This window comes from Thunnus thynnus, chromosome 8 (genome assembly GCF_963924715.1).
Source record: "Thunnus thynnus chromosome 8, fThuThy2.1, whole genome shotgun sequence".
Taxonomy (NCBI): domain Eukaryota; kingdom Metazoa; phylum Chordata; class Actinopteri; order Scombriformes; family Scombridae; genus Thunnus; species Thunnus thynnus.
The window spans coordinates 12,460,922-12,486,099 of NC_089524.1; the positions used below are offsets into that span (position 1 = coordinate 12,460,922).

The window sequence follows — 25,178 nt, forward strand, 5'->3', positions numbered from 1 at the left end:
CTCCCACCATCCTCATCATCCCAGCTGGTTCTGGGATTCAGCAACACAACTCATGTCCATGTTTTGAAGCACAGCTCAGCCCTCTTTGGTCAGCCAGTCCTGCCTTCTCTGTCGATATTTGCGTTGACTTGGTTGCCAACAGTAAGTAGATTAAGGGACCAGTGATTGAGGGCAAATCAATTACTGTAGCTCAGTGGTCTCTGTTTGGGGGTTTACTGTAGCATTTATTTACTGTTGCATAGCAAATCCCTCATTGATTCCTTCTCTTATATGAAGATTCTGAACAAACTGTAATATTCAGGTTATATTCCCTATTCACAGTTTATGTGTCTGTAGTGATCAATAGTTACTTTATTATCACCTTATATAATATAATCACCTGATAGAAGATTTGAAGAAACACATAGGCTACAGTGTTATTGTACTTTTTTTGGCATTTATCATCTAAATCGCTTGTTTCTAGGGGCCACTGTAATGCCAAATGGGGAATTACAAGAAGTCATATTGTGATTTATGATTTGGTATGTGTGATAGTATCCCTAGATTCTGTTAAGCATACTTAATTGGCAAGTATGACCTCAGTAAAGCCTACTTTTTAAGACATCTTATCATTTCCTCTAATTGCAACCTTCCGCAGATATTTTACAGTATCCCTTTGAAATGTGCCGTAAGCATTAGAGTATTGGTCCTTCGCCAGAGAGGTAGGCTGGTGTGTTATGTGGGGCGGCTCCTCTCCTCCCAGACCGCCCAGTATCGGACTCCGTCATTTCGCCTTCTCGTCCCTCACTTGTTGGATGTGTCCGTTTGAATTTCTCTCTGTTTTCAAGCTTCCTGGTGGTTCTTTACCCTCTTGGAGTCTTGAGTCAACCACTGCTGTGAGTGAAGGTTAACGCGTTTTTACGCGTAAAAAGCGCTTATCCCGAATCGTTGTCCCCGTCCTTACCTGTTCGTTAGCTCTAGTTGCTGCGCCGTGATTATGCTCCGTTTTTCGGTATCTGCTGTTAGTGGCTTTCTCTGCAGGCGTCCCTCTGACCTCTAGTCTGTTGGTCCCACGGCGGGAGTGTTGGGTTTTCCTCTCGGCGTTGTGCGTTCTGGACCCCGGGTCATCCTTGGAGAAGTTCCGCCGCAGTCCCATGCACAGCGCTTCTCTGCTCTCCTCCTGCTGCGATAAGGATGCTGGTGTCTTTTCATGGTCAAACTCCACAGGATTAGCCCGAGTTGAACAAACGGACCATGTAACCAGATCAGGTATGTGTACTGATAAAAGAGGGTTAAGTGGATCAGATTTTCTGATGGTTTGCTATATTTGAGCGTTTTCAGATTCTGGATTCAAATGTCAGTGGCTGTAGTTGTATCTCTGACAGTCACGCTCAGTGTGAAGGAGTAACCCCCATTCAGTTACAGTGTCAAAAATGTCACATTGCCAAAAATCTGTGACTCCAGCTATCTTTCCACTTGTAATTTAACGTGAAATGTGCCTTTAAAGCTGCCAGAGGAGATGAGGTGACAGTGGAGCAGCTCAGCAGTAGCTGGACTCTTGGGGTTTTGCCATTTTGCTTCTGCTATGATCTTCTTTCACACTGGTTCAGTCTGGACTGGGTGGCCTGCTGCTGCTGCTGCTGCTGGCATTTGGGAGACAGCATCTTCTCTAATTGAAAAGATGATGAGCAGAGGAAGGCGGTGACTGGCAGAGGCTACAGCGGGGGTCCCTACTGGGGTCACCTGTATTATAATTACATCATGGGTATACTTTGGATGGAAAGAGAGCAGTAGGTGAAGGTCTCGGTGGGTTGAACAAAGCACTCACACTGCAGGGGTAGAGAGATTCAATTCCCACTGGGGCTGCTGGTGTAGAAAATGGTTTGGTTTAAAGTGTTTCTCAATATTTTAGACTGAATATTTATTGATAATCTGGATATAATTAATGGATAATTGTTTTATGTAAGAGATGCTAGACTTAAGAAAAATCTTCATTTCACTCAGCCACTGTGGAAAAGTGAAAGATATTCTTAAATTTCACCGTAATGACTTTAAATCTTAGGTGACATCTAATCCCACTGTACAATAATGATATATCAAAATCACCAAGGTTTGTCTCACCAAAATTGTTTTGTTCATTTTGCTTTTTAAATGAGGTAATTGCTGTGTATTGGTTACTTTCATTATTGCTGGCCGTAAGAAGGATTCTTTTTTTATAGATACAGTGGACATTTTGCAATAAGAAATCAAAAACAACTTAAACTTCTCTAATCTTGAATGTTATTTTTTTGTAAATTACCAATTTAGATAATTACATTGTGTTTAAAATCTGTCTAATCACTTGGGATGGCCTGTGCAATAAAATGGTTGGTGACTTAACCCTTTGTTAAACCCCCCCCCCCCCCCCCCCCTTTATATAATGAACAAATTGGCAAAACCATAGTTAGATATGCCTTTACTTTGTGCACATGGCAGCATAAGTACAGTATGTGGTGTGCATTGATCTCCCACATCAATACCCAGCAGCAGGTGCCGTGCTGCTCTGACCCATTTCTCACAGAGGGAGGCTGGAAAATACAGCTTGACTAAATAACTGTAGAACAGCCTCTCTATATCCCCCTGTCTCTACCCTACCACACACACACACACACACACACACACACACACACACACACACACACACACACGCTTCTTAATTCCTCCACCTCCAGTAGCTGTGATACAACAGGAAGTGGGCTGATTTCCCAGAGGAGTCTGCAGTCGGGGCTGTCACAGCTAACACAGCAGCAACAGACAAAATGTATTTAATACACAGGTTGTATAATGGTGTGCTGTGCCAACAGTTCAAAACACTGTGGGAAATTACAACTAGCTGCTAGCAACGTTTGGTCTGCCAGAGCTAAGTTGTTCTGTAACAGCCAGTCTGGCTGGGAAATTAAATATTTCATTAACCTCGCTTCATTTAGGAAACAGTTAGCCTAAGCAGCCTTATTAACCCCGACAAATCCTCATGACTCATCGTTAAAGCTGCTTGGAGATCGTTTCTATCACAAACTTATCTGATTTTCACGTTTTTGGAATACTGAGAAGATTTGACCCTCTTTGGACCGTCCAAACCTCTCAGACAAACTGTCATTATTCGGTGTTGTGGTTTCACCTGACAGCAGCGATACATTGGTCACATACACCCATACCAGCCTGCGGAACTTGTATGTTATTAAGCACTGGAAAAGTTGCCCCAGTGATGCTAAAAAACGAATCTATTGGCTAATGCAGACACCATTCACTGGCCTTGTGTAAATGTCAGTATTTTAAAAGTTTTATAGCTTCCATGGATAAATGTTCCTCCAACATTTTGAAGTATCTAAGTCATGGTCGGACAACTAAAAAATACATTAAAGAACCTCAAATTGAAGAGCAAGACACAGTGGTAGAAATGATGTCATTCTGTCAAACACATATGGTTGAATTTTGATGTTAAACATTTTTGTATCACATCCAGTCAGGACTGACATAAAGATCTGAAGGTTAGGTGGCATTTTTTGTGACCCAAGGCATACTGTTATCAAATTATTGCCAAAACAGAGGCTCCAACATCATCTCTAAAGGACTTAAACCTCAAAGTAAAGCCATTCTTACCACGGGAAAGGCCTGTGCTCCATACATTCAGTCTGTCTTGCTTTCTGAAGGCAGACCACTGTACTTAGCCTACCTTTGGTTGTAAAGTCATGTCTCGGTTCCTCCTGCTGACAATCCACTCAATGTATTTTCTGGGACAGTATTCATGGAGGAGTGTTTTAAGTTGTGATAGAAGTGCATATATGTGTCTGTGTGTGCGTGTGTTTGTTGGGTTGGCGTTGGGGTGGGTAGGGAGAGTCTAAAACTGCCCAGGGAAAGGGAAAGTGTTTCAGTGTTTCAGGAGTGGTGTGTGAATTATTGAAAAGCCCTCAAGGTTTTTCTGGCTTGCTGGATCGGTATTTCTTGCCGTACAATTGCAAGTCGACTCTACTATAGTCACACATTAAAGGTGAGACGAGCTGTGTCCAAAACTGCACTGCAGCATTAGCAGGACAAGAAACTGAACTCCAATGTCTACTTCCAGATTCAGTCAGTCAGACCAGCTCATCTTAAGGTATACCAGCTAAAATGTTAGAGTAGATTTGGATCTTCAGAGTGTCTGGAAGAACACTCGGCCACTTTTACCAATGGATGTATTAAACAAAGGATGAGGAACCCCTTCGTTCCATTAAAAGCTGCCCCCATCACAAACACCAAAAAGTCTCCAGTCTCTTATGATGATTATGATAATGATTAACAATTAGAGTCTGTCTTTGGCTGAGCCTGGTTGACTTCCTGTATTCATATTTTGTGGCTTCTCCAAAGAGCCACTTGATAAATCTATGAGGTCATGACACTGGAGTAGGTAAGAAGATTTGTTGGACTTTTCTCAAACCTTTTTTGCTGTGTGAAATATTGGATAATTTGACCTCTGAGGGTGTGACTTATTTAAATAAAATCACTCAAGAAGATTAGAGGGAAAATCTGTCTTTGGTGGAACTGCTAAAAACCCATAAACATCTGAAGAATGACAGGGGCCCCAACTAGATACTACTACAATGTATAGGCTTATCATATATGTTTTTATATATATCTTACAAAGCTGCAACAATAAGTCAATTAGTCGATTGTCAAAAAATGAATCGCCAACTATTTTAATAATCTAAATATTAAAACACATTAATCCTTAAACATTTGAAGGGTCCAACTTCCCAAATATTAAGATATTAAGATATTAAGATTTTAGACTGATAGACAGAACAAGAAAACTGAAGACATAACTGTGGCCTCTGAGACAATGTAAATGCAATTGTAAAATCACTTTTTACATTTCATAGACTAAAGGATTAATTGACTTGAGAAATTGATAAAGTAATTTGTAGATTGAACGATAATGGAAATAATTGTTTGTTAGTTGCAGTCCTAATATCTTCTTGTAACTATAGCTGTAAAATAAATGTTGTGAAGTAAAAAGTACAATGTTTTCCACAGAAATGTAGTGCAGTAGAAGTAAAAAGTAGCAAGAAATTGAAACACTCAAGTAAAGTACCTTAAAATTGTATTTAAGTGCAGTACTTCAACAAATGTACTTACAGTAGTTACTTTCCACCACTGCATCTGTCGCCTGAGCTGGGATGGGCTCCGGCCCCTCTTGACCCTCTACAGGATCAGCACAATCCTCAAAGACTCTTTTATTCTGCTGGTACAGTAAATATTCCCTCTTGTAAACAATAAATCAGAATCTGAGCCACTTTTAGTAGATGCAAGGTCCCCGTTGCTTGACCCAAACAAAGTTACAGTCACAATTTTAACCCTTTGAACCAACAAGAGACTATCCTGCAAGCTCAAGAATATGAGCAGGTATTCATTTTTTTTATGACTAGCTGGCTGGGATCACAACTTGTAACTCTCACTGTAGCGTTGTGGAAGATGATGTGCGGCGTGTGGATGCGATCGTTGCTCTGAAGCACAGCCAGGCTGGGTGAGGATGAGGCCAGTCAGAGGAAGGCTTGTTGGCAGAGCTGGAGGCCTCTGGAACAGAAACACTGTTATCTGCTAACGTAGCTCTACTGCTGCTGGCTGCTGTATCTGTGGTGACTCATCAAAAAAAAAAGAAAAAACAGACACACACACACATACACATACAATCCAGACATAATCCGACCGACAAACATACGCGCACACTAAGACACCCTTAAAATGATATAATACTCTTTGACATTTACATACTCGCACACTTACGCACATGCACTGAGACATAAACACAGACAAATACAATATTCTGAATTCTTACAAAGACACACAGTGATAATGATGAACAAAAACACACTCTTTGCTTTTTTTATTACTATAAATCAGAGTGACATTTCCCTCAAATCAACAACCACATGAAATCTTTCAACTCATCCATAGATTTCCTGTCATAGACATTAATAATACATGAAAGCACTACATGGCAACATAACACAAATTGGAAATGTGACAAAAGCATGAATCGGACACAGTTGCCCTGGTTAGATAAATAGAATCACCCCTCCCAGTAGGAAACCTGTTGTTACGAGTTTGGAGTTGAACTAAGTCACCGGAGCTGAAGATCAATATCCGCCACTCATGACCATCACACCCTTTTATTTGACCACCAGTTTCAACTTTAAATTACCTCCTTTAGTCTTTCCTAAACCTTTCGTGCTGAGGAAACACTTTCTCTCACTCGTCATACTTTGAGCTTCTCATTTTTGTCTTAAAATATCTTCTTTTATGAAATTTCAGCCCTTTGTTGTCACTACCCACCAGCTCCCCAACTTTGTTTTATTCATCACTGAAATGTGGAACTGATCCAGTAACGGCTCTTTTACACAAGCACCGCTTTAAGCTTAAATATAACATTTACACTTGCGGTGAGTTATTTTACTGACGCTCATATGCAGAGTGAGCTCCAATACTGAAAAATAAAAAGGTCAGAGGTCACAGGACCCAGATAATATTCCTGTAACCTGAAGTGAACATGGAAGAAATATGTGCTGAAATATATATTCAGATATGAATAAAACATGATGCACAGCTGAGGTTTAGCTGTAATCCCGCTGACTGAGAATTTCAACTTGAAATGATACATTTATTCATAGCGTTTAGGATCCGGTTCATTTACTCCAGTCTGCGTCTCTCACCTATCATCCTTATCTTAATCCACTGTTATATACAGAGTCATAAACATGAACTGATATGGTATACTGTTCCCCATAACACTTTTTGCACAGTTAATGTTTTTTGGATGATTTTTACTGCAAAACACCTAAATTTCATATAGTATATTTCATAAGTTTCACAAGTATGTAATTTCTAAAGGATATTGGATATTGGATTTTATGAGGGCACACTTTAAAAACCTCATGAAATCGAACAGAATCAATTATTGTATTTTATATACGATATATAAGATGACATCTGACATGCATTTCACTAGAGAGGGTGTTTTTGGTCAGTTGTGAATACTTTGTGGAAAACTTTACATGCACAATAACACCATAAAAATACAATTTTATATGATCATTTTAATCATACTGTGGTTATAATTAGTTTTTAGTTTTTCGGGGCAAGCAAAAGCCTTACACATGTTACTTAAAGTATGTCAGAGGTCACCAGACGGTAACTATCATGTGCTCACAAAGGAAACAAAAGTGCATGCAAACCAGGTATTTAATGAATCCATGTAAAACTGAGAAATCAAACTACTTCAAACCACATAAACCTTGTAATCTATATATTTCCTGATGGTGTTTTCTGTGAATGCAACTGATGGTCTTCTGATGAAATGTGTGTGTGAGGAGGTTGTGTCTTTTCCTCAAAGACATTTATTTTTTTATTTATCTATTCCCTCCAGCTTACACCGAAGTAGAAATTTAAATCATGTCACAAGTTGCGTCTCTTTTCCTTTGCCTGAAGATGGCACCTGGAAAGTAAGCAGCTATTGTTTCTACTTGCCATCTTTATTTCAGTGATGCCATCTATATTTCAGTGATTATGGACATGTCTTCAAAAACTGTCAGATTTGTTAAATTATCTCCTAAGTTTTACTGATGTTTATTTTTGAAAAACAGAGGTGACTCGTGTGTAATAATCAGTGAAAGTCTATTTACCTGAGAGCCACAACTTAACTAATGCAGGCGGAGGAGAAGAGATTTGAGTCTTTGTTTATCCTGCAAGCGTTTCCTCTACAGTGTGTGTCTGCCTGGTTGTCAGCAGGATGGCAGGATGGCACAGTGGATTTAGTTACTGTCCTGTAAGCTGAAGGTCATAGGTTCAGTTTTTTTTTTAACAGCCAATTGTTGAAACGGCCTTGAATAACACACTGAAATTCATACCTACTCACTCACTGTCAGGCTAGGGGCGAAGAAGACAGTCTTCAGGCCAGTTTACTTCCAATTTATCTGTCCTGACAGTTGAGGGAAAGCCTCGGAAGGGACTGAAGGTTGACAAAAACTTGACTTTACGGACTCAGTTTTGACTGACTGATAAGGACAGTCATGTTTTATATTTACAGTACAACGTCAGGTCTTCCTGGATAGAAATGAAAACATAAAAGTGGAAGTACTGTGCAGTTTGTTTGACGTCTAGACTTTGGAGATCTTGAGAATCACATCACAGCTGCTGTACTACTTAACATTAACTGCTGTGTCATTAGTATCATTTGTATATGCTTAAAAGTTACCATCAATAGTATGTATAGTTAGAATGAAAGCAAGTAACTTTCAGTGGATTGAAAATGTTGATCACAGTAGGTAAATGCATCAAGCTTCATGCAAATACATGGTTGTAAGGTTAATGGTTCAATTCCTTATGGGAGAATACGCTCCTCTGCTCCTGAGCAAGGCACCTCAGTAGCCCTACCTTCCTCATTGCTAGCTTTGCCATCTGTGGCTACGCTCCCTCAGTTTATTAACTGTCACAGATAAAATGTCCATGTGAATGTATGCTAATGTAATATTCGTGGTACATTACTGCCTCAAAGATAGAAGCTGGACCATTTCATTTCCTTTTATGAGACTGGCGTGCTGACCAGCAGAATGGAGGTACAGTAATTACAGCTTCTCTGGCTGCCCGCTGCCCTATACCGGGGTATGCGTTCAACGATGCTGCACTGCTGCCAAGTGTGAAAGAGAAGCTGGCATATCGGAGGACGGCAGGGGAGGAGTTGAGCTGTTATAATGAAACCTCTGCAAACCTCATAAAGCGGGGGGGGGGGGGGGCACAGAGTAGTATGCATGTTTCATGTCAGGTCCTTCCTCTGCTCAAGTTCTTCACTGTGAATCTGTCTGAACTGGACATAAATTAACAGGAAAATCGATTCAAACCTTCTAGTTTGAAGTGTCAGTGGCTCAGTGATTAGAAATGTCCCTTTATAGCTAGATGCTGTAGTTTTTTGTTTCAGATTGATTTTGTACAGTCTTAACTAGCTTTGGTTGTGACTGTATGTTTGTCTGTCGGCATGTTCACCCTACGAATAACCCACAACCTGTTCAGGTTGCCTCTTTGCCTTGTAACCAATGCATACTGGGATAGACTTCCAATGGACTATAATGAGCTCAGTGTATAATTCTGAAGTGCAGCTTTTTAGTGTAGTGGACCACCCTTTATAAATGGTTTAAAAGTTGTAACTGATGGCTTTATTTATGATCAGTACATCATTTACTAATGCTTTATAGGTCAGTTAGAGCCCTCAGTAAGAATGACTTTTGGGTTGCCAGTCTGTAAAAAATACCACTGGCTGATCTTAATCCTTCCTATTTGGTAAAAATGCAGTTATAAATGTTGGTGATCCATTAACAAATGCTCATGACTTTCTCACTTTCTAATAAGCCATCAGATCAGTAGTTATAAATTCTAATAAATCATTAATAAAGAGTTTTTAATCCATCTAGTCTGCAATTTTAAATGTTAATATTTTGTTAATTTGGTCCACGTCATCTATAGCCCTTTTGCAGAACCTGCCAACACAAAAGCTGTTCTCATTAATGGCTTTTAACTGATAAAGCATTAGTAAATTATTTTTTAACCATTAATATAGTCATTAATTACAGCATGTAAATCCCCCATAGAGGATGCCTTATTAGAAAGTGGTACAGATTGTTGTTAAATGGATTATGTCTACTGTAGGGCAGCAATTAATGATTATTTTCATTATAGATTATTCTGCTGATTATTTTCTTGCTTAATCATTGAATCATTTTGTTTATAAAATATCAGAAAATAGTGAAAAATGCCCATTATAATTTCTTAGAGCCCAATATGTCGTCTTCAAATGTTTTGTTTTGTCTGATTAACAGTCCAAAATCCAAAGAAATTCAGTTTACTATCATGTATGACACATAAAAGCTTCAAATTCTCACATTTGAGAAGCTGCAACCAGCAATTTTTTCTTAAAATATGACTAAAATAGTTATTTGATTATCAAAAAAGTTGCAGATTAATTTTCTGTCGATCGATTAATTGATTAAACAATTAATCATTGGAGCTCCAGTGTAGCTCTAGCGTTGTTGAGAACAATTAATGTGTGAAAACTGATATTGTAATGATTCTATCCTTCTTCAATCTTATGTCTCCTTTGACCTTTCAAATCATTATCTTAAGTTGTTCTTATTGAAGTTGAAGTTGTCTCCTCTGTTGCAGCCAGTTGTACTATTCTGCAAAGTTTTGTTAGCTCAAAACAATAATATCACACAGTGCCCTCCTCACATTGTGTTGCTGGTCTGCATTTAAGAACAGGGATGTACAGGATGTTCAGAACAAATATTCAGTGTCAACCCAAATTAGCATAATATTATGGTATGGTAAATGATAAAAGAACACCAGAAAGAACCCGCTGTTGCAAAAGAAAAACAAGTAGGCAGCAGTTATGGACAACAACTTGTGCAGCTTTACAGTATCTTCCAGTTTAGCAGAGCATTGCTGCAGGCTGTCGTGGGGAAATGGACTGAGCTGTGTGCTCTTTTCTGGCACCAGTCTGCTTTACATTCATGTCGTCAAATCCTCCTTCTTGCAGTAGTTTATAAGCTCTCTGCTGCAGGATTTGTGCTTGTTGTGACTTTTAATGGAGTCACCAGAAAGCACTCCCAGACGCCAGGAGCTCCTTCACTGATGTGATTGGATCGGATAGATTTTCAGAAAATGTTAAATAATTATGCTGCGTCATTATGCGTTTTGTGTCGTGTCTGTTGTCTGACCACGCTTTGCTGCCATCAACCATTTATTAAGATGAGACTGCCTACTGTCATAGATTGTTTTAGTTTTCCTGAGCTACTTTCTATCAAATTTCACAGTTGTGTTTTCTCCAATAATTGAGATTTTTTTTAAAAAGTATTAATATTACATAATTCATGCATTGAATACAGCGTTTTCACAAAAAAGAATATAAACAAACACAACACACAGGATAAAATAATAACTTTACTGAAATTGTAAACTTTAAGATAAGAGGAGAGTTGCAAGATTAAAAACAACGTAGTGTTATTAGAAAAGCAAGGTTAATCAAATTAAGACATATTAGAAGAAGAATAGAGAAACACTTGTGTGAGGTTAAACAAAAGCCTCTAATATCTCTAAGTAGTGTATTTAAGCGCACATTCGATGAAAGCCCCATTCCCAGTTTTCCTTTGAGTGGGGTACAAACGTCTAAAATATTGGCAGTAAATCTAAAAAATGGTAAGTGTTGAAATAAAACTCTGTTTGCATCTATTAATTCTGAGATTTCCAAAATTTGTAAACATTATTTTAATTTTTTTTTTTAAACTTTTGAACAGTAGCAGTGATCATAAAGCAAAAACATCAGTAGTTTTGATGGTAGAAATGCAATATTAGTCCAAATAGTAGTAGTGCTAGGAGTACAGTTGTCACATCGGCAGTAACAGCAGTAGTCGTAATAGCTGTTATAGCCATAAAAGCGAGTAGAAGTCAGTTAAGACACTCATAGCCATCACACTTGCCTGGATATCTGTTGATGGGCCTTTATGGAAAGGGGTGAAATTGAATTTGACATGTGTATAAAAATTACAGACGGACCCAATGAATCTTTCACTTCCCATGTGAGTAAAGGTACTCACCACATCTTGAGTCACAGCGAGTGCGTAGAAAGGCTGAATCAGGAGCTGGCAGACTCGAGTACAGTAGCCTGTATAGCTGCATAACAGCATAATGTACACCAGTCATAAATCTGCCAGCACTGTATACGGCATCAGAACATGCTCCAGAGTGGATGGAGTGAAAGACTCAAACTGTGTTCCAACTCTCTGCCGTCCTATCTCTCTCCATCTTCACGGCGACGAAGCCGTTTTATCGCCTGTATTGATCATGTGCTTTTATAGGGCCAAGAGGATCATTCTGGGGAGTGGTTCCTCACATTCATTGCGTTCTTTGCCCCAAATGACCTCGAGCAAAATCAAGTAATTGAACTAAAATGTTCGGTGTCATCAATCTCTGCCCACTGGGCCGTAACTGCTGCGACAGCTTAAGAGGGAAGATGGACTAACGGTTGGTTGAGCTCCTGTAGGTCGCACAGTACATGAGGAAGGTTTTCAAGGTCACATCTAAGTGTTTGCATCCAGGAAGCTAATCTACTTATCATTTGGAGCTTTATGCTGTCAAAAGCAAGTAGTTGTCTTGTGAAATAGTGATGGACAGTTTTTTATTTTGTAGTAAATTTTGGCATGAGGATCAAAAGGTTAGATCACTTCTTGGATGTGGGTATACAGTATATATATTTAAGTCTTATATCTTGATTTGTCCTTCTGGATCTACTAGTACCACAAACGTATGCTCTCGTAGCACTGTAGAATTATTGGCATCAAACATCTGAACAGATTTATTTGAAAACACTTTTCAATGCGTGGCAAAACCCCTTTCAACCTTTAATTATACAATATACAGTAATTAATTGATGAATGGCAATATGGTGAATCCACAGTAATCCTACAGGAGATGTTTTAAACATGGAACACAGTTTTCTATTCAAGTTTTAAATAGTTACTTAAACACGAAAATAGCAAGAAAGCTGGGTTACAACTGCCCTCTCCTGGTTGAACAGCTTCTGAAAAGACGTCTCCACTCTGTTTGATGACATCATACCAAAGATAAAGTTGTCTGAGCAAAGTGGGCAAAAAAATGTTCACGTGCCCAATGGGGAGGCAACTTTATCTCCGTATAACTCTCCATAGTGTTCACATGCCAAATGGCCCCATGACCCCCCCACCCACCACTTCCACCACCCAACACCCCACTTTGGCACTTTGGTTGACTTTTAAATGTCTGTCGGTGGTGGGAAGAGACTGAAAGGGAGCATCTAGTTACTCTTTAAAGATGACAAGATTTCCACCAGTAAAAATTTAAAATTTAAACTCAATTAATTTAACATACAGTTAAATCAATCCAATGTAGATATATTGGGATATAGTGGGATTAACAACATGGACACAATTACAAACATACAGTTTTAGACGTACAGACTGTGTTTCCAGTAATATCTCTTCAGCACCAAGGACAGCTCACATTCCTGTAGAGCAGAGTAGACCACCCAAAGTTTTCTAACTGATTTTATGTTTCCAGTGAAACTTGCTGCATGTACATTTCCCCAGAAATTCTCTGCAACCACCAGCACAAAGGAGCTGTGTACAGTCAGCTGTTGTCACATTACAACATTAAAAACTAAAATCAAATATTACAAACAGTTATCCCTTGATTTAATTTGGAGCCACCACTGTACAACATTAAGTTTCCCGGTGCAGCTTCAACAGATTATGTGCTTTTTGTTTTGACATTTTACCCATGATTCTACTTTTACAGTGAATAATCTTCATGAAGAAGAAATACCACATTTTCTAAACCGAAGCCCTAAATTGTGTTTACTTCACACCCACGCATGTAAACAAACACGTACACACATGCACACACACACACAGACGCCCACACCCGGCCGCAACAGAGACGTCGGAAAGAGAAAGCAGATAGAGGAAAGCCTTTGGAACGCCAGATAACAGGATTAGACAAATTACATTTCAACTGTGACCATGAATCCCGTTTGGATGCGCAACTTGTTTTCTCTCTCTGTACAACAGCAGCCATAGAACTGTGGCGTGAGATTACAAAATGGTGGTTTTCCAAAATAATATGTGCTGAAATTTAACATGAATCATTGCTGAGGTCAACACCTGAAGTTGTAAAGAATAGAAAAGAGTTTACAAGAAGTATGGTGAGTTTTTTGTTGACAATTTAAAAATATTTATATCCAGTTAATCAAATTGTCTCAGGCACCCCTCCCAAAAAGAGAAATCAGAGGAAAAAAAGAAAAAGAAAACAGAAAAGCCACAAATTAATCAGAGCATTTTCAGAGCCAAAAAGCACCAGTTTGTCATAAATAAAAGAAAACCAGTGAAAAAGAGGTGACAATGTGTCCTCCCATACTTTATGTCTATCACAGAGAGGTAAAGTATGGTGAGTTTAATGGAACAGATGAGCATACATAGAGATATACACATTCTCAAACTTATCTTCAAACACTGTCTTGTGCTATGTGGTTTCATTAAACAAAGCACTTCAGTTCCTCTCCTCCGGGCAACCCTGAACAGGATAAACAGCTGGAGAAGGAAGTTTGTTAGTCTTCCACTTACCTCATCCACATTTTGGGGGTGTCAGAGCGTCAATATTCAAGGCAAAGTAACCTTGTAAAGGCAGCCCACAGTTTCCATTTCTGTCATTTCTGTCTGTCTGACAAGGCCATGGATGAAATTGCACTGAAAGTGAAGTCGATGACTGACAGTTCTCTCCTTCACTCGAACTTCAAGATGAGCACCTCCCAGACCTGAATGTAATGCCCACATTCAGTGCTGGGCTGTCTTTGTTTGGCTTCTGATTCTAAAACTGCAAAAACTTGCTGTCAATCTTTTTTTTTTTTTTTTAAACTATCGACCGAAATTATTTATTTAGCATTGACTGAATAACATGATACAGTTAATTAAGTATTTGTCATTTTAAATTAATAACACTAGTTTAAATAGTTGAACATAAGTTTCAGAGTCATGATTTAAACACTCTCTAGTGTTCACTAATCTGGTACCTGGTACCAATCAATTCTCACTGGATGTTTCTTGCAAATGAGGGTTGGTTACTAAGAACCAGTTCTTAATTAAAACTGACTCTGAAAAAATAGGTACTCATTAAGAATGTATTTTTTGACTCTGCTTATTAACTTCTGCTGCTGTGCTTTCATCTACATTGCCCAAATGTCAACACAAGTATTTAAAATGTGAACGGGAGCCAAGATTGATCAGCATATTCTCCATCAGGATTGCTAAAATCTAACCATACCCAACCCTAGCAAAATAATTTGCCCTCAAGATGTAGACTGGCTTTATGTAGCTTTGTCACAAGCTCACTTCTGTACCCTTCAGACAAAATGTTTAACATTATGAAATAGTCATGTTACTGTAGGAACACCTTCAAGAGGTTTTTTTTACCTGAATGGATTCATGAACTTCTGAGCTTTTAAATGTAAAATTGTCCTGTATGTTTTAAGAACTAAGTAAGAATATTTATTTTTGAAAACTTGCATTTTGGACGTTTCTTGGCCGATACAGCTCAAGGACACAAGTCTTGGATGAAAATCTTTATCTCCAAAATGTGAACAACTGAACCAGTCTCACTTTGAGCTCAACAACAGTGCATTTTTTAGGATTTGGTGTTTTTTGACTGGCTTTGACACGCTGAAAGTTCACAATCCCTCATCGATTTTTATCCAACTGAGAGGTAGTCATTTATTCCAAGGAGCGAGCAGGTTTGTGTCTTGCTAAAACATACCTTATTGGGAAAGAAACATTGGAACGTCAAACCTGTGGCATTTATGTTACAAGCTGGATGACGTTCGTAGTGTGTTGAAAGAGGCAGAGACTCACACAGGCTGAACGCTGGCCTGAGCAATTTAAGATCCAAAGAATCAATCTTGTAAAAATCCTCCAGGGTAGTCAAGGTCCTTCAGATGCTCCTGAAGACTGATGGCCGAGACTCCAGAGGGAACACTCCATCAGAGAGAGAGGGAGGCAGTGAGGTAGCTTGTAGATATTCTCATTACTCTGATTTGCCAAAGACAGCGTCTGGGAAACCTGCAGTTAAATAACACGAAGACAGACAATATAACTCATAGGATAGAGACAAAGGAAAGCACTAACAGAAGTGGGTGAAATGAAGTGCCAACAAACTGATACAACAGGCTGATAAAACCCACAGTAATGTAAAGACCAATGATTGCAGATGTAAATGCTTTTAAACATCAACACAATGTACTGGAGTGCAGTGTATCATACCATCGCTTAATCTAACATAATGGAGTGTAACAGAGTGTAGCATTTACAGTATAGCATAACAAAACATAATGACTCATATCATAAAACATAATGTAATGTAGCAGTTAAATGTAAGATATTATAGCATAGCATAACACGTAATGCAGTGCAGTATAACTAAATATGTAGTGCAGCATAATGCAGTCTATCATAGCCTATACAGTATGTAACGTAATATTTTTACGAGTTCTGTTTTTTTACTTGAATTTTGTTCTCCCAAGTGTCAAAATGTTCTATTCTCTGCAGTTAGCAATAAATAGGGTCCTTTTGTGGCGAGGACACGTCATAATATGCTAAAATTGTATATCATTATACTCTGATATAGCCATTTTTTCGTTTTGCCCTAACAATCTGTCTATCCATCAATTTGTACTGACAGTTGGTATGAGAAGTTAATGTTTCTCACAACAAATCAAAGAAATATGCTGATTTAATACTTGTTATTTCCGTAATTTGACTTACAGCTGCGACTTGTGCAGCTGCAAAGACGCCATCTATCATTTATCAATGTTTTTTGTGCCATTTTTCTGTAGCTATTTTTTATTAAAAAAAAATTTAAATTTTTTCAATTTAATTTTTGTAAAGGTAGCTAGCGAACTATGTAGGAAAATGACATCTCCATTCTTATTCCCACCTACAAAGCTCTGATTTGACAATTGTCTCTCCAACCAAGGAAAACAGTCATGAATGAGCACATTCAAACTGAACAAATTAGAAACACGGACAGTGATTCAGGAGTCTGGAAGCAGGCTACTTCCAAGTAATTAAAACAAAAAAAACCCAAACCAATAAAAAGTTAACACTTTAACTTTAATTGTCTCTGTAACTTTTTGAGTTGTAAAGTAAATGAAAGTTTTATTCTATGATTTTCACAATTTTTTTTAAAATTTACAAAATAAATACAGATTTTTAAAAAAGCTATTAATGAATCCTTCATATAAATGTAACATAATATGCCATTAGTATGGTGTAACATAGCGTAATGTGTTGCAATCAGATGTAAGAGTTCACCATTCAAAAACATTAGCACTGCTTACAACCTCAGGATACACATAAGCTGACCAAGATGACTGACAGGTGTCAGAGTGGAGAATTAAACAGTGATAGTGGGATAAAAAAAATGTACTTTCTGCCACAAGCCAAAATGTTACAGATACAGTCTTTAAAAAAAACCCCAACAACTTGTCCAAAAGTAATGTATTATTAAAATGTGCTGAATCCAGAAGTTCCAACTTACAAGGTGAAATACCAAATGGTCTCTGGCTGGATTTCATCACCAGTAGTGTTCAAGTTAGCTGAAAAGATAGTTAAGATGGGTTTGTCAGTTAGATGGAAATAAAAAGTCCTCCTGGGCCTGGAAATAACAATTACATGAGTTCTTCTGCTTCAAATGTGTAGGACTTAATCAGACTTTATAAATACAGTACATTACACAACAGTATCGAGTTGAATTGTGGATTAGAAATTTATGGGGAGCGTTGAGGTTCATTTAGTAGATGAAATGCTGCTAAGTGCTGTGAAGACCCTGCTGTCTGTTCGAATGGATGTTTTATTAGGATGTCCTCATTTCTTTGGTAATGCATGAGTACATGTTTGTCTGAGTGAATACAGCACTGTATGTGTGTGTGTGTGTGTGTGTGTGTGTGTGTGTGTGTGTGTGTGTGTGTGTTAGAGAGAGTCTTATCAGTATACAGGGCTCTTCAGGCAGTACGGGGGATTGAGGGCCACTCTAATCTGGACCCAATAGTGACTGATCCAGCTCTCTTTTCGTCTGTGCTCAGCATGCGTGTGTGTGTGTGTGTGTGTGTGCTGATGCAGATATCTTATTTTCCTCTACAGTTTGTCAAATGAAGTGAACTCGGATTAACTGAAGCAGCAGGTCTTTCTCAAAGTGCTTGCAGAGCAACATGTAAACAGGAGAAAACAAATCTGTGTGTGATTTTATGTGTCTGGGTAAAGGATGACACGGTGACAGCGGTGACTCCATTTCCATTTCCTCCATGCCGTACAAGTCACAGGGCAGGCATTAATTATGAAAAATAGTTTGGTGTACAGAGTCTGAGATTGCACGCATTGGAGAAAGTTATGATGAATGATGTTAAGAGGAGTCTGTCAGCTGCCATCCCGTTTGGTCTCCACAAATAATTGAAGGGTAGTGTACTTTCTGACAGAAACATGGTTTATGAGCTCAGGGCCAGTGTAGCGGTGCGGATCGCCGCCTCTGGGAGCAGCGCCGCCTGCTTTTCTTCTCCTCAGTGGAGAGTCTGAAAGGCACTTTCAACTCGTTGTGTTTTTAATGAAGAAGCCCATTCAGATCCACTTACACCACTACATATCATCAGACAGAGATGTTCAACATATCTCAAGAGTTATTGTGTAACGCAGTTTGGCTCTTTGATTTTTTGCTGAACTCACTTCTCTTTAATCTCCCTCCGCTGCTTCTACGTCAGTTTGTTGCTTTGTCCAGATTTCATAAAAATGTACCACATATTACATCGTAATTGTGTGTTTTGAGTGTTGTGCAGGCTTACTAAATTGTTAGAGGATCACTTCACCATCAATTTTACACATGAAGATCAGTTTACTAGTCATGTGGAGCACAATTTATAATGTCTTCTGTGGCTTTGACACTGCTTGAGAGAATAATTGCGGTGATTAAATCAATGGTTATCTCACTCTGGGATTGAAGACTTCAATGTTTTTTGCAGAGAGCCTACGTTACAAACTGGGGGCATTTACCATGCAGGGAGGACCTAATGAAAGATTTGTTCTTTTTCATAAATATATATTTTTTGACATTTTATGCCTTTAACAGATAGTGAAGGTTGAGAGACGATAGGAAGCAAGGGGAGAGAGACATACGAGTATGACATACAATAAAGGTTTGGTGCTGGAACAGAGCCATAAACATTGGTGTTATGTGGCATTCGTCTTAACAGGTAGGCTACCAAGCTGTGCCAACCTGATGAAATTCTATTGAATTGCATCATGGGAAGTTTGGGATCCGGTGATTTTTAAGCTTAATCCTGCCTAGGGACTAAAATTCAAGATATCTGAACCTTTACTGCTTTGATTTTGACCCCTCTTTTTAAACTCTGTCTATTGCAAGTGGAAGCACACTACTAAATTGCTGGAGTAGCCCTTTAAATTTCTTATCACAGATAGCAATAAACCAGTACAAAGTAAAAAAATAAAAAAAATATCAAAAATTGATATTGATGTAATTGTTTCAAGCTTATTATTTATTCCCTGGTAGTACACAACAACAAAGGATGTCAGTGTATAGTATGTTAACTGACAAGATCATACACTATGAAATATAGGGCATTGTCTCTGGCAGGAAGTGATGTAATGTATCTTGCTGTAAACAACATGAACAGGCTCAATCTCATAAACTGGTTTCTTATTAAATCTGGACTTTATTGACACCTTGCACCACGATAAACTGACTGAGTTCATTTATCACATCACATGTGCAGAACAAACAGTTCTCATGACAACATAACACACGCACTAACACATGTCAAGCAGCATCTTAATCATAAATGACAGACTGAGAAATCAGCTCTTGGTGCAGATGTGCTGTATGTGAATTTATATGCCAACCTCCATAAACTGTTTCTGTCTTTCTTCCACCTTCCTCCTTACATACAGTGCTTTCTTTCCTCCTCCCTTTCCTGACACCCCCAACCTATGCAAAAAAATGCCTCCCCCGTCCACTCCAATCATTGGTTTGACGAGTTTTTATCAGCAGGAATAGATTTCACTTCACCTGGACAAGCCTCAGCCTGCATTAAAACCCCTAACCAACAGAGCCCCTCGCTGCTAAATCACTTTTACAGCTGCTATCCCATAATGCCGCACGTGTATGTGTGTGTGTGAGTGTATGTTTGTGTGTGTATGAGTGAGTGAAAGAGATGGACATGTTTAAGTTGTGCAGCAGTTGGAAACTTTGTTGTTCAAAGTAATTCTCTGCAAAGTATTATGAATGTTGGTTTATTTTCTGTGTGAATGCAATAGCACAGCTGACCTACAACCTGTTTAGTAAAGACTATCCATTTTCTATTCCAAGCTCACTGGTTACACTTTCCTATTGAAAAGGAAGCGATATGTTTTAGAAATAATACATTTTAAGATGCCTGTAATAAACAGAAAGACTGGACAGTTAGCGCAGATAATGATAATAACCTCAGTAGACTATGAAAGGAAAACAGCCTACAGAAAATTAAACTTCATTAACTTCCTCTCTTCCTCTCTTCCTCTCTTCCTTCCAGCATTTCCTTTTTACTTTTCTTTGGTTGATTACTTAGTTTCCTCCTTTCCTCTTCCTTCCTCTTTCGGGTCCTGTCTGTTTTTGGTGGCACCTGGAAGTTGCTCAATGTCCTCCTGATCAGATTCTTCTATAATTATTTCATCCTGTTTTTCCATGCTATATTTCTGTAATTTTGCCACCTGGGGTCTATTTTGGTACACACATCTATTGCATATCTGTCCATCCTAGAAGAGGGATCCCTCTTCTGTTGCTCTTCCTGAGGTTTCTTCCATTTTTTCCCTGTTCTTTTGGGGGGAGTTTTTCTTTATCTGAATCAAGGGTCTAAGGATAGAAGATGTTGTATTCCTGTACTGATTGTAAAGCCTTGGTTTGTTGGTTGGCTTGGTTTGTGTGTCTGTGAGAGATTTTCCGTTCTCTTGGTGCCACCTTGTGGAGAAAAAGGTTCAAAGCTTCATGAATTTAACTGATTGAATTTCTGTTCTCATGTTCTGCTTCCTTCCTTCCCTCCTCCTTCTCTTTTTTCCTCAGAGATACAATGTGTCTGTCCAGTGGTGTGACTTCATACCTTTGACCTCTGATTTGACTTCAGTTAACCTTTACACCCCTCGAACACTCTTCTGATGTAAGTCTATCCATCCATCCATCCATCCATCCATCCATCCATCCATCCATCCATCTATCCATCCATCCATCCATCTATCTAATCTTTAAATAACCACCTCTGTTATCTCTCGGCTTTCAGGTGTTAAGCAACTTTGCAGAACGTGAGTATAATAATAATAATCACAACTACTGACATAAAATATATGAGTATTTATGATTGTAGTTAAATGTCTGTTTCTGCTGGTGGAAGAGGGGGAATATTTCAGTTATACAAACTAACTGTTATAATGTCTGTATTTAACTAATTTACTGTACAATATGCATGTCATCTTTCTGATTTTCTCCATGTAATTGTAGAAAAGCCTTTGACTTTTGCTCTAGTCTGTTAACATACAATTTAGAGGCTCTATTTTCCATCAGATTATACTTGATCTCTGTTTAAAGCTATACTGGCCTACAGTTTGTGTGATTTCAATAAACTTCATATCTTTAGAGTGGAGAGGAGGCTTTTGTTGATGATGTCCCTTCCTGTTCCTGTGTCAGAGTTTGATGGAGAGCTGGTCGGATGACAGCTGGAACTGTTGTCATAACCGGAGGAATACTGGCCACAGTGATACTTCTGTGTATCATAGCTGTGCTCTGTTACTGTAGACTCCAGGTACGCCTCTTTATGTGTGATTGTGTCAGTTTTATAAATGTGTAAATCCCACACTAACAGAGATATGAGACATGACTGTAATTGCTGTTAAACATACTTTTATCTCTTCAATTTGCAAGATATAAAGATATAAAGATTTGAAGATATAAAGATACTGTAATTAGACAATACTGGCACCAAGAAATTCTTGTTATTTCAATTATTAAAATATAACTTATAGTTTTCTGTACTTTATAATTCACAGTACATTAGGCAGTTACTGCACTGGATTTGCAAAGCAAATAAAATAATTCACAAACGAGTGTGTGCACAATTCTAAACCTCTATCTAAACTAAGTTAGTAATTTATTTGCATATTCTAACTTGAAGACTTATTTTCTTGTAGTTTTAATAATAAAAACTTCTACCTAAATTCTATAAGTTCTCGGTGCATTTTATCATATTGTAGGAATGTCGTAGAAATGGGGGCTACTATCTTACAAAAGACAGAAAAGGCAGATAATTGTTCTAATATCAAGAAGATGAAAACTGAGTCTTCTAAATTCATGAAATATTTGTATGGAGTGCAGCCTGTCTAATAACTCAGTGAGGCTGTATACTTTGTATCAGTGTTTGAGACCTTAAGAAATTAAGTAAGAGACCTTAATTACACTTTTGCCATACCAAAAATTCTCTTTGTAGTACTACTGCTGTAAGAAGAATGGATCTGACAGCGGCTCCATCTCTCAGCAACACTTTGCCTGCAACGCCTGCAGTGTCCCCGGCCTGGACGGGTCGATCATCACCCCACTGTCCCTGTCACCGCCAGAGCCGCCTGGATCCTCCAACCCCTCAAAACCTACAAGGGGGGGGCGCAGCTACTGCCCTACCTGCTCCCCCTACGACTCCCCCTTTTACATCCGTACCACCGATGAGATGCGCAATGGCGGAGAGCGCATCACCTACATGCCCACGCACTATGAGAACCAGGCGCTGGCGATGCCGCTGCCCGCCGTCCGAGGCTCCTTGCTGAGGGATGCCCAGCGTAGCAGGCCACCCGATTTCTATACCAACACCCGAGCCATCAGCACCGAGGTGTGACCACCCCAAACCGCCCCCCTCCCCCAACACCACCACCCATACGTACCTACACACACACACACACACTCCTCACTCTCTTCACTTGCACACACATCTGTACCACCACTAACAAGACCCACAACAATGATAGTGACACCTACTGCAGCTGTCAGTGGGGACAAAAGGCCACTGGTACATAATCACGTTTATTTAGGGTTTGGGGTTTGGGGGGGATTAAAAGCCAACTGCTGAAGACTAAAGTGTAGCAGGGATTATTTTCAGACCTATTCACTTTATACGCATAAAGTTTTCATGTTCACAAATACAGTAATTCTGTTATTGACATTAGATAAAACTGTAGCTATAAGTTTGTTGGATGAAGAAAAAAATTGAGAGTATGGTTGTAAACTTGTACACTGTCTGTTGACTGTTAACTGTGTCTTTACTGACTGAGGGCTATCTTAGATAAATTATGATTTTCCCTTACTATTATCTATCTATAACTGCCAAAAAAAGACAAAAAAGTAGTATGATGAAGCAATTTTTTGTCATGGTTTGCAGAACGGGTGAATGAGAATGGGTTTGCAACAGTTACAAGGGTAAAAGAAGAAAAAGTCAACACCCCCTCTGTAGTTTTCTGGATCTCTGGAAGCATGCTAGAGCTACAGGAAGAGGTTGGACAACTGAAGCTTTCTCTATGCAAGGTGTTTGGCAAACTACTGCAGCTCTTCATCTCCAGTCATCTCCTTTCAGCAGATTTCATCTCATCATGTAACTTTATCAGTGGAATATCGCAAGCACGGTGCATACCCAGTGAGATAGTAAGAAGCTGCACATGTAGATAGACCTGCAAGCATTTAAGGCTGGATTGTGGATTGCTTAAAGCCTCTTAGGTTGCCAGGTCCAGCACTGAACTCCTTGTTTCTCTCCTAATGTGTAAACTTGTAAAGGAGCAAAGATGCCTGAGTCCTACAAGGCAACATCGGCAGGCCTGAAATGAACTGAGTGAACTTCTCTCTACTGACAGTAATGCAAAAAGTCTGAAATGTAAATATTAATCAGAAAGCAATGAACGCATCTCTTGATCCCGTTGTGTTCTTGAAGGATTTGAACATGATTTATTTTGAATGAAGGAGTGTGATTTACTAGTTTGTGCTATTTTGTCTACACACTCCTCCTATACTCCTGTACTACTCTCATGTTGATACTTTGAAATGCAAATAACCATGTTTTTCTTTTCAAGTTGTTTTTTTTTTCATATAGTGAGAAAGTCAAAGTCCACATTTATGTGAATTAAACTGTTTCACAGTGCTCATTTTCTACATGACACCTACCCAGCATTGCTTGCGATACACAATAGTATTTCCTGTTATATTTGTCTTATTTGTCTGTGAACAGCAGGACTCAGTGATGCTGAAAAAGCAGTGCACGGTGTGATAATGTTGGATAATTTTGCAGGATTTTCAGACAGGCCTAGTGTTATTCTTCAAAAATGCTCTTCCCAACTTCTTTTCAGCAATGCACAACATAATTACAATTTAATTGAATAATTAAATACTGCAGTGCCATTACACAGTACACCTTCAAACCTCTCAAGACTATTTCACACCAGAATATATTGTTTTCCTTGGATGGATTTCAAATGGCAAACAAGTGTACAGAGGACTGGGAAAAGTTCATCACTAAAACTCAACAGGTTTTATTTTAGTGATCTAAATCATGTCAGGACTGTCACTGAAAGACGATTCAGTGGAATAAAACCAATGTTTCTCCATGTTGTTCTCATTGTCACAGATAAGGAATAAATGTCATCATTCATTTATTTAGCCATTGTATTAACTATCTATTTTACTACTTATGTAACTAATTATCTTTAAAAACAGAATAAAAAGATTTTTAGAATTGTGGGTGAAACAGAAATCGTACATGATAAATATGAAACAGTAATATTTGACAGTGTTAACTTTTGACAATTAAAGATTTGTAACTGCTTGAAATGGCTTTTTGTGTGATTATTGACAAAACTACACATACTTACACAAGCACATGAAGTCTATTCAGTTAGGAATACTTTTCACAGATGACTGTCTGCATGTTATATTCATTTGAGTTTCATCACAATGTTAAAGGGAAGGGTTTTTTTCTTTTTTTTTTCTCCATAGGTCATGATTTTAATTATGATTTATGAAGGCCATGTGAGCTCTGACCAGCTAATGATTGTCATGAGACAAACTACCCACAGATGCTTAAATTAATTTTCAGAACAAAGCATTCATTTTGCCTGTGTTCTTTCCTAATGGAGTGTCAAGTTAGGAAAAAAGTGACACTTTTCTATTGTCTTCTCTATTTAATCACCTGAAATAGAAGGAGAGAGAATTAAAAAATAAAACTTGACCGCACAGTAATACATATTTTTATACATGATAAAATATACATGTATGTGTATATGTATACAATAATAATAATAATAATAATAATAATAATAATAATAATAATAATAATAATAATAATAATAATACATAAAATATATAATATAATTTAATTTATAATAAATAAAGGCCTTTATAGCTATACGTATATACTATAATAATATGCTAATAGAAATGCTCAATAGAAATGACTGTTGAGTGAATGTAAATGTGTAAACTGGACTAACTTGCAGGAG

General features: G+C 38.3%; 1 protein-coding gene across 1 annotated transcript; it reads left to right on the forward strand.

Moving 5' to 3' along the window:
- The first annotated feature begins 456 nt into the window (after nt 1–456).
- fam163ab (family with sequence similarity 163 member Ab) lies at nt 457–24,510 on the forward strand. Its single transcript, XM_067596564.1, has 5 exons — nt 457–1,248; nt 20,722–20,815; nt 20,936–20,957; nt 21,340–21,454; nt 22,136–24,510. Exons 4-5 carry the CDS (start codon nt 21,362–21,364, stop codon nt 22,532–22,534), a joined length of 492 nt encoding a protein of 163 aa, XP_067452665.1. The 5' UTR covers nt 457–1,248; nt 20,722–20,815; nt 20,936–20,957; nt 21,340–21,361; the 3' UTR covers nt 22,535–24,510.
- The last annotated feature ends 668 nt before the right edge of the window (nt 24,511–25,178 follow it).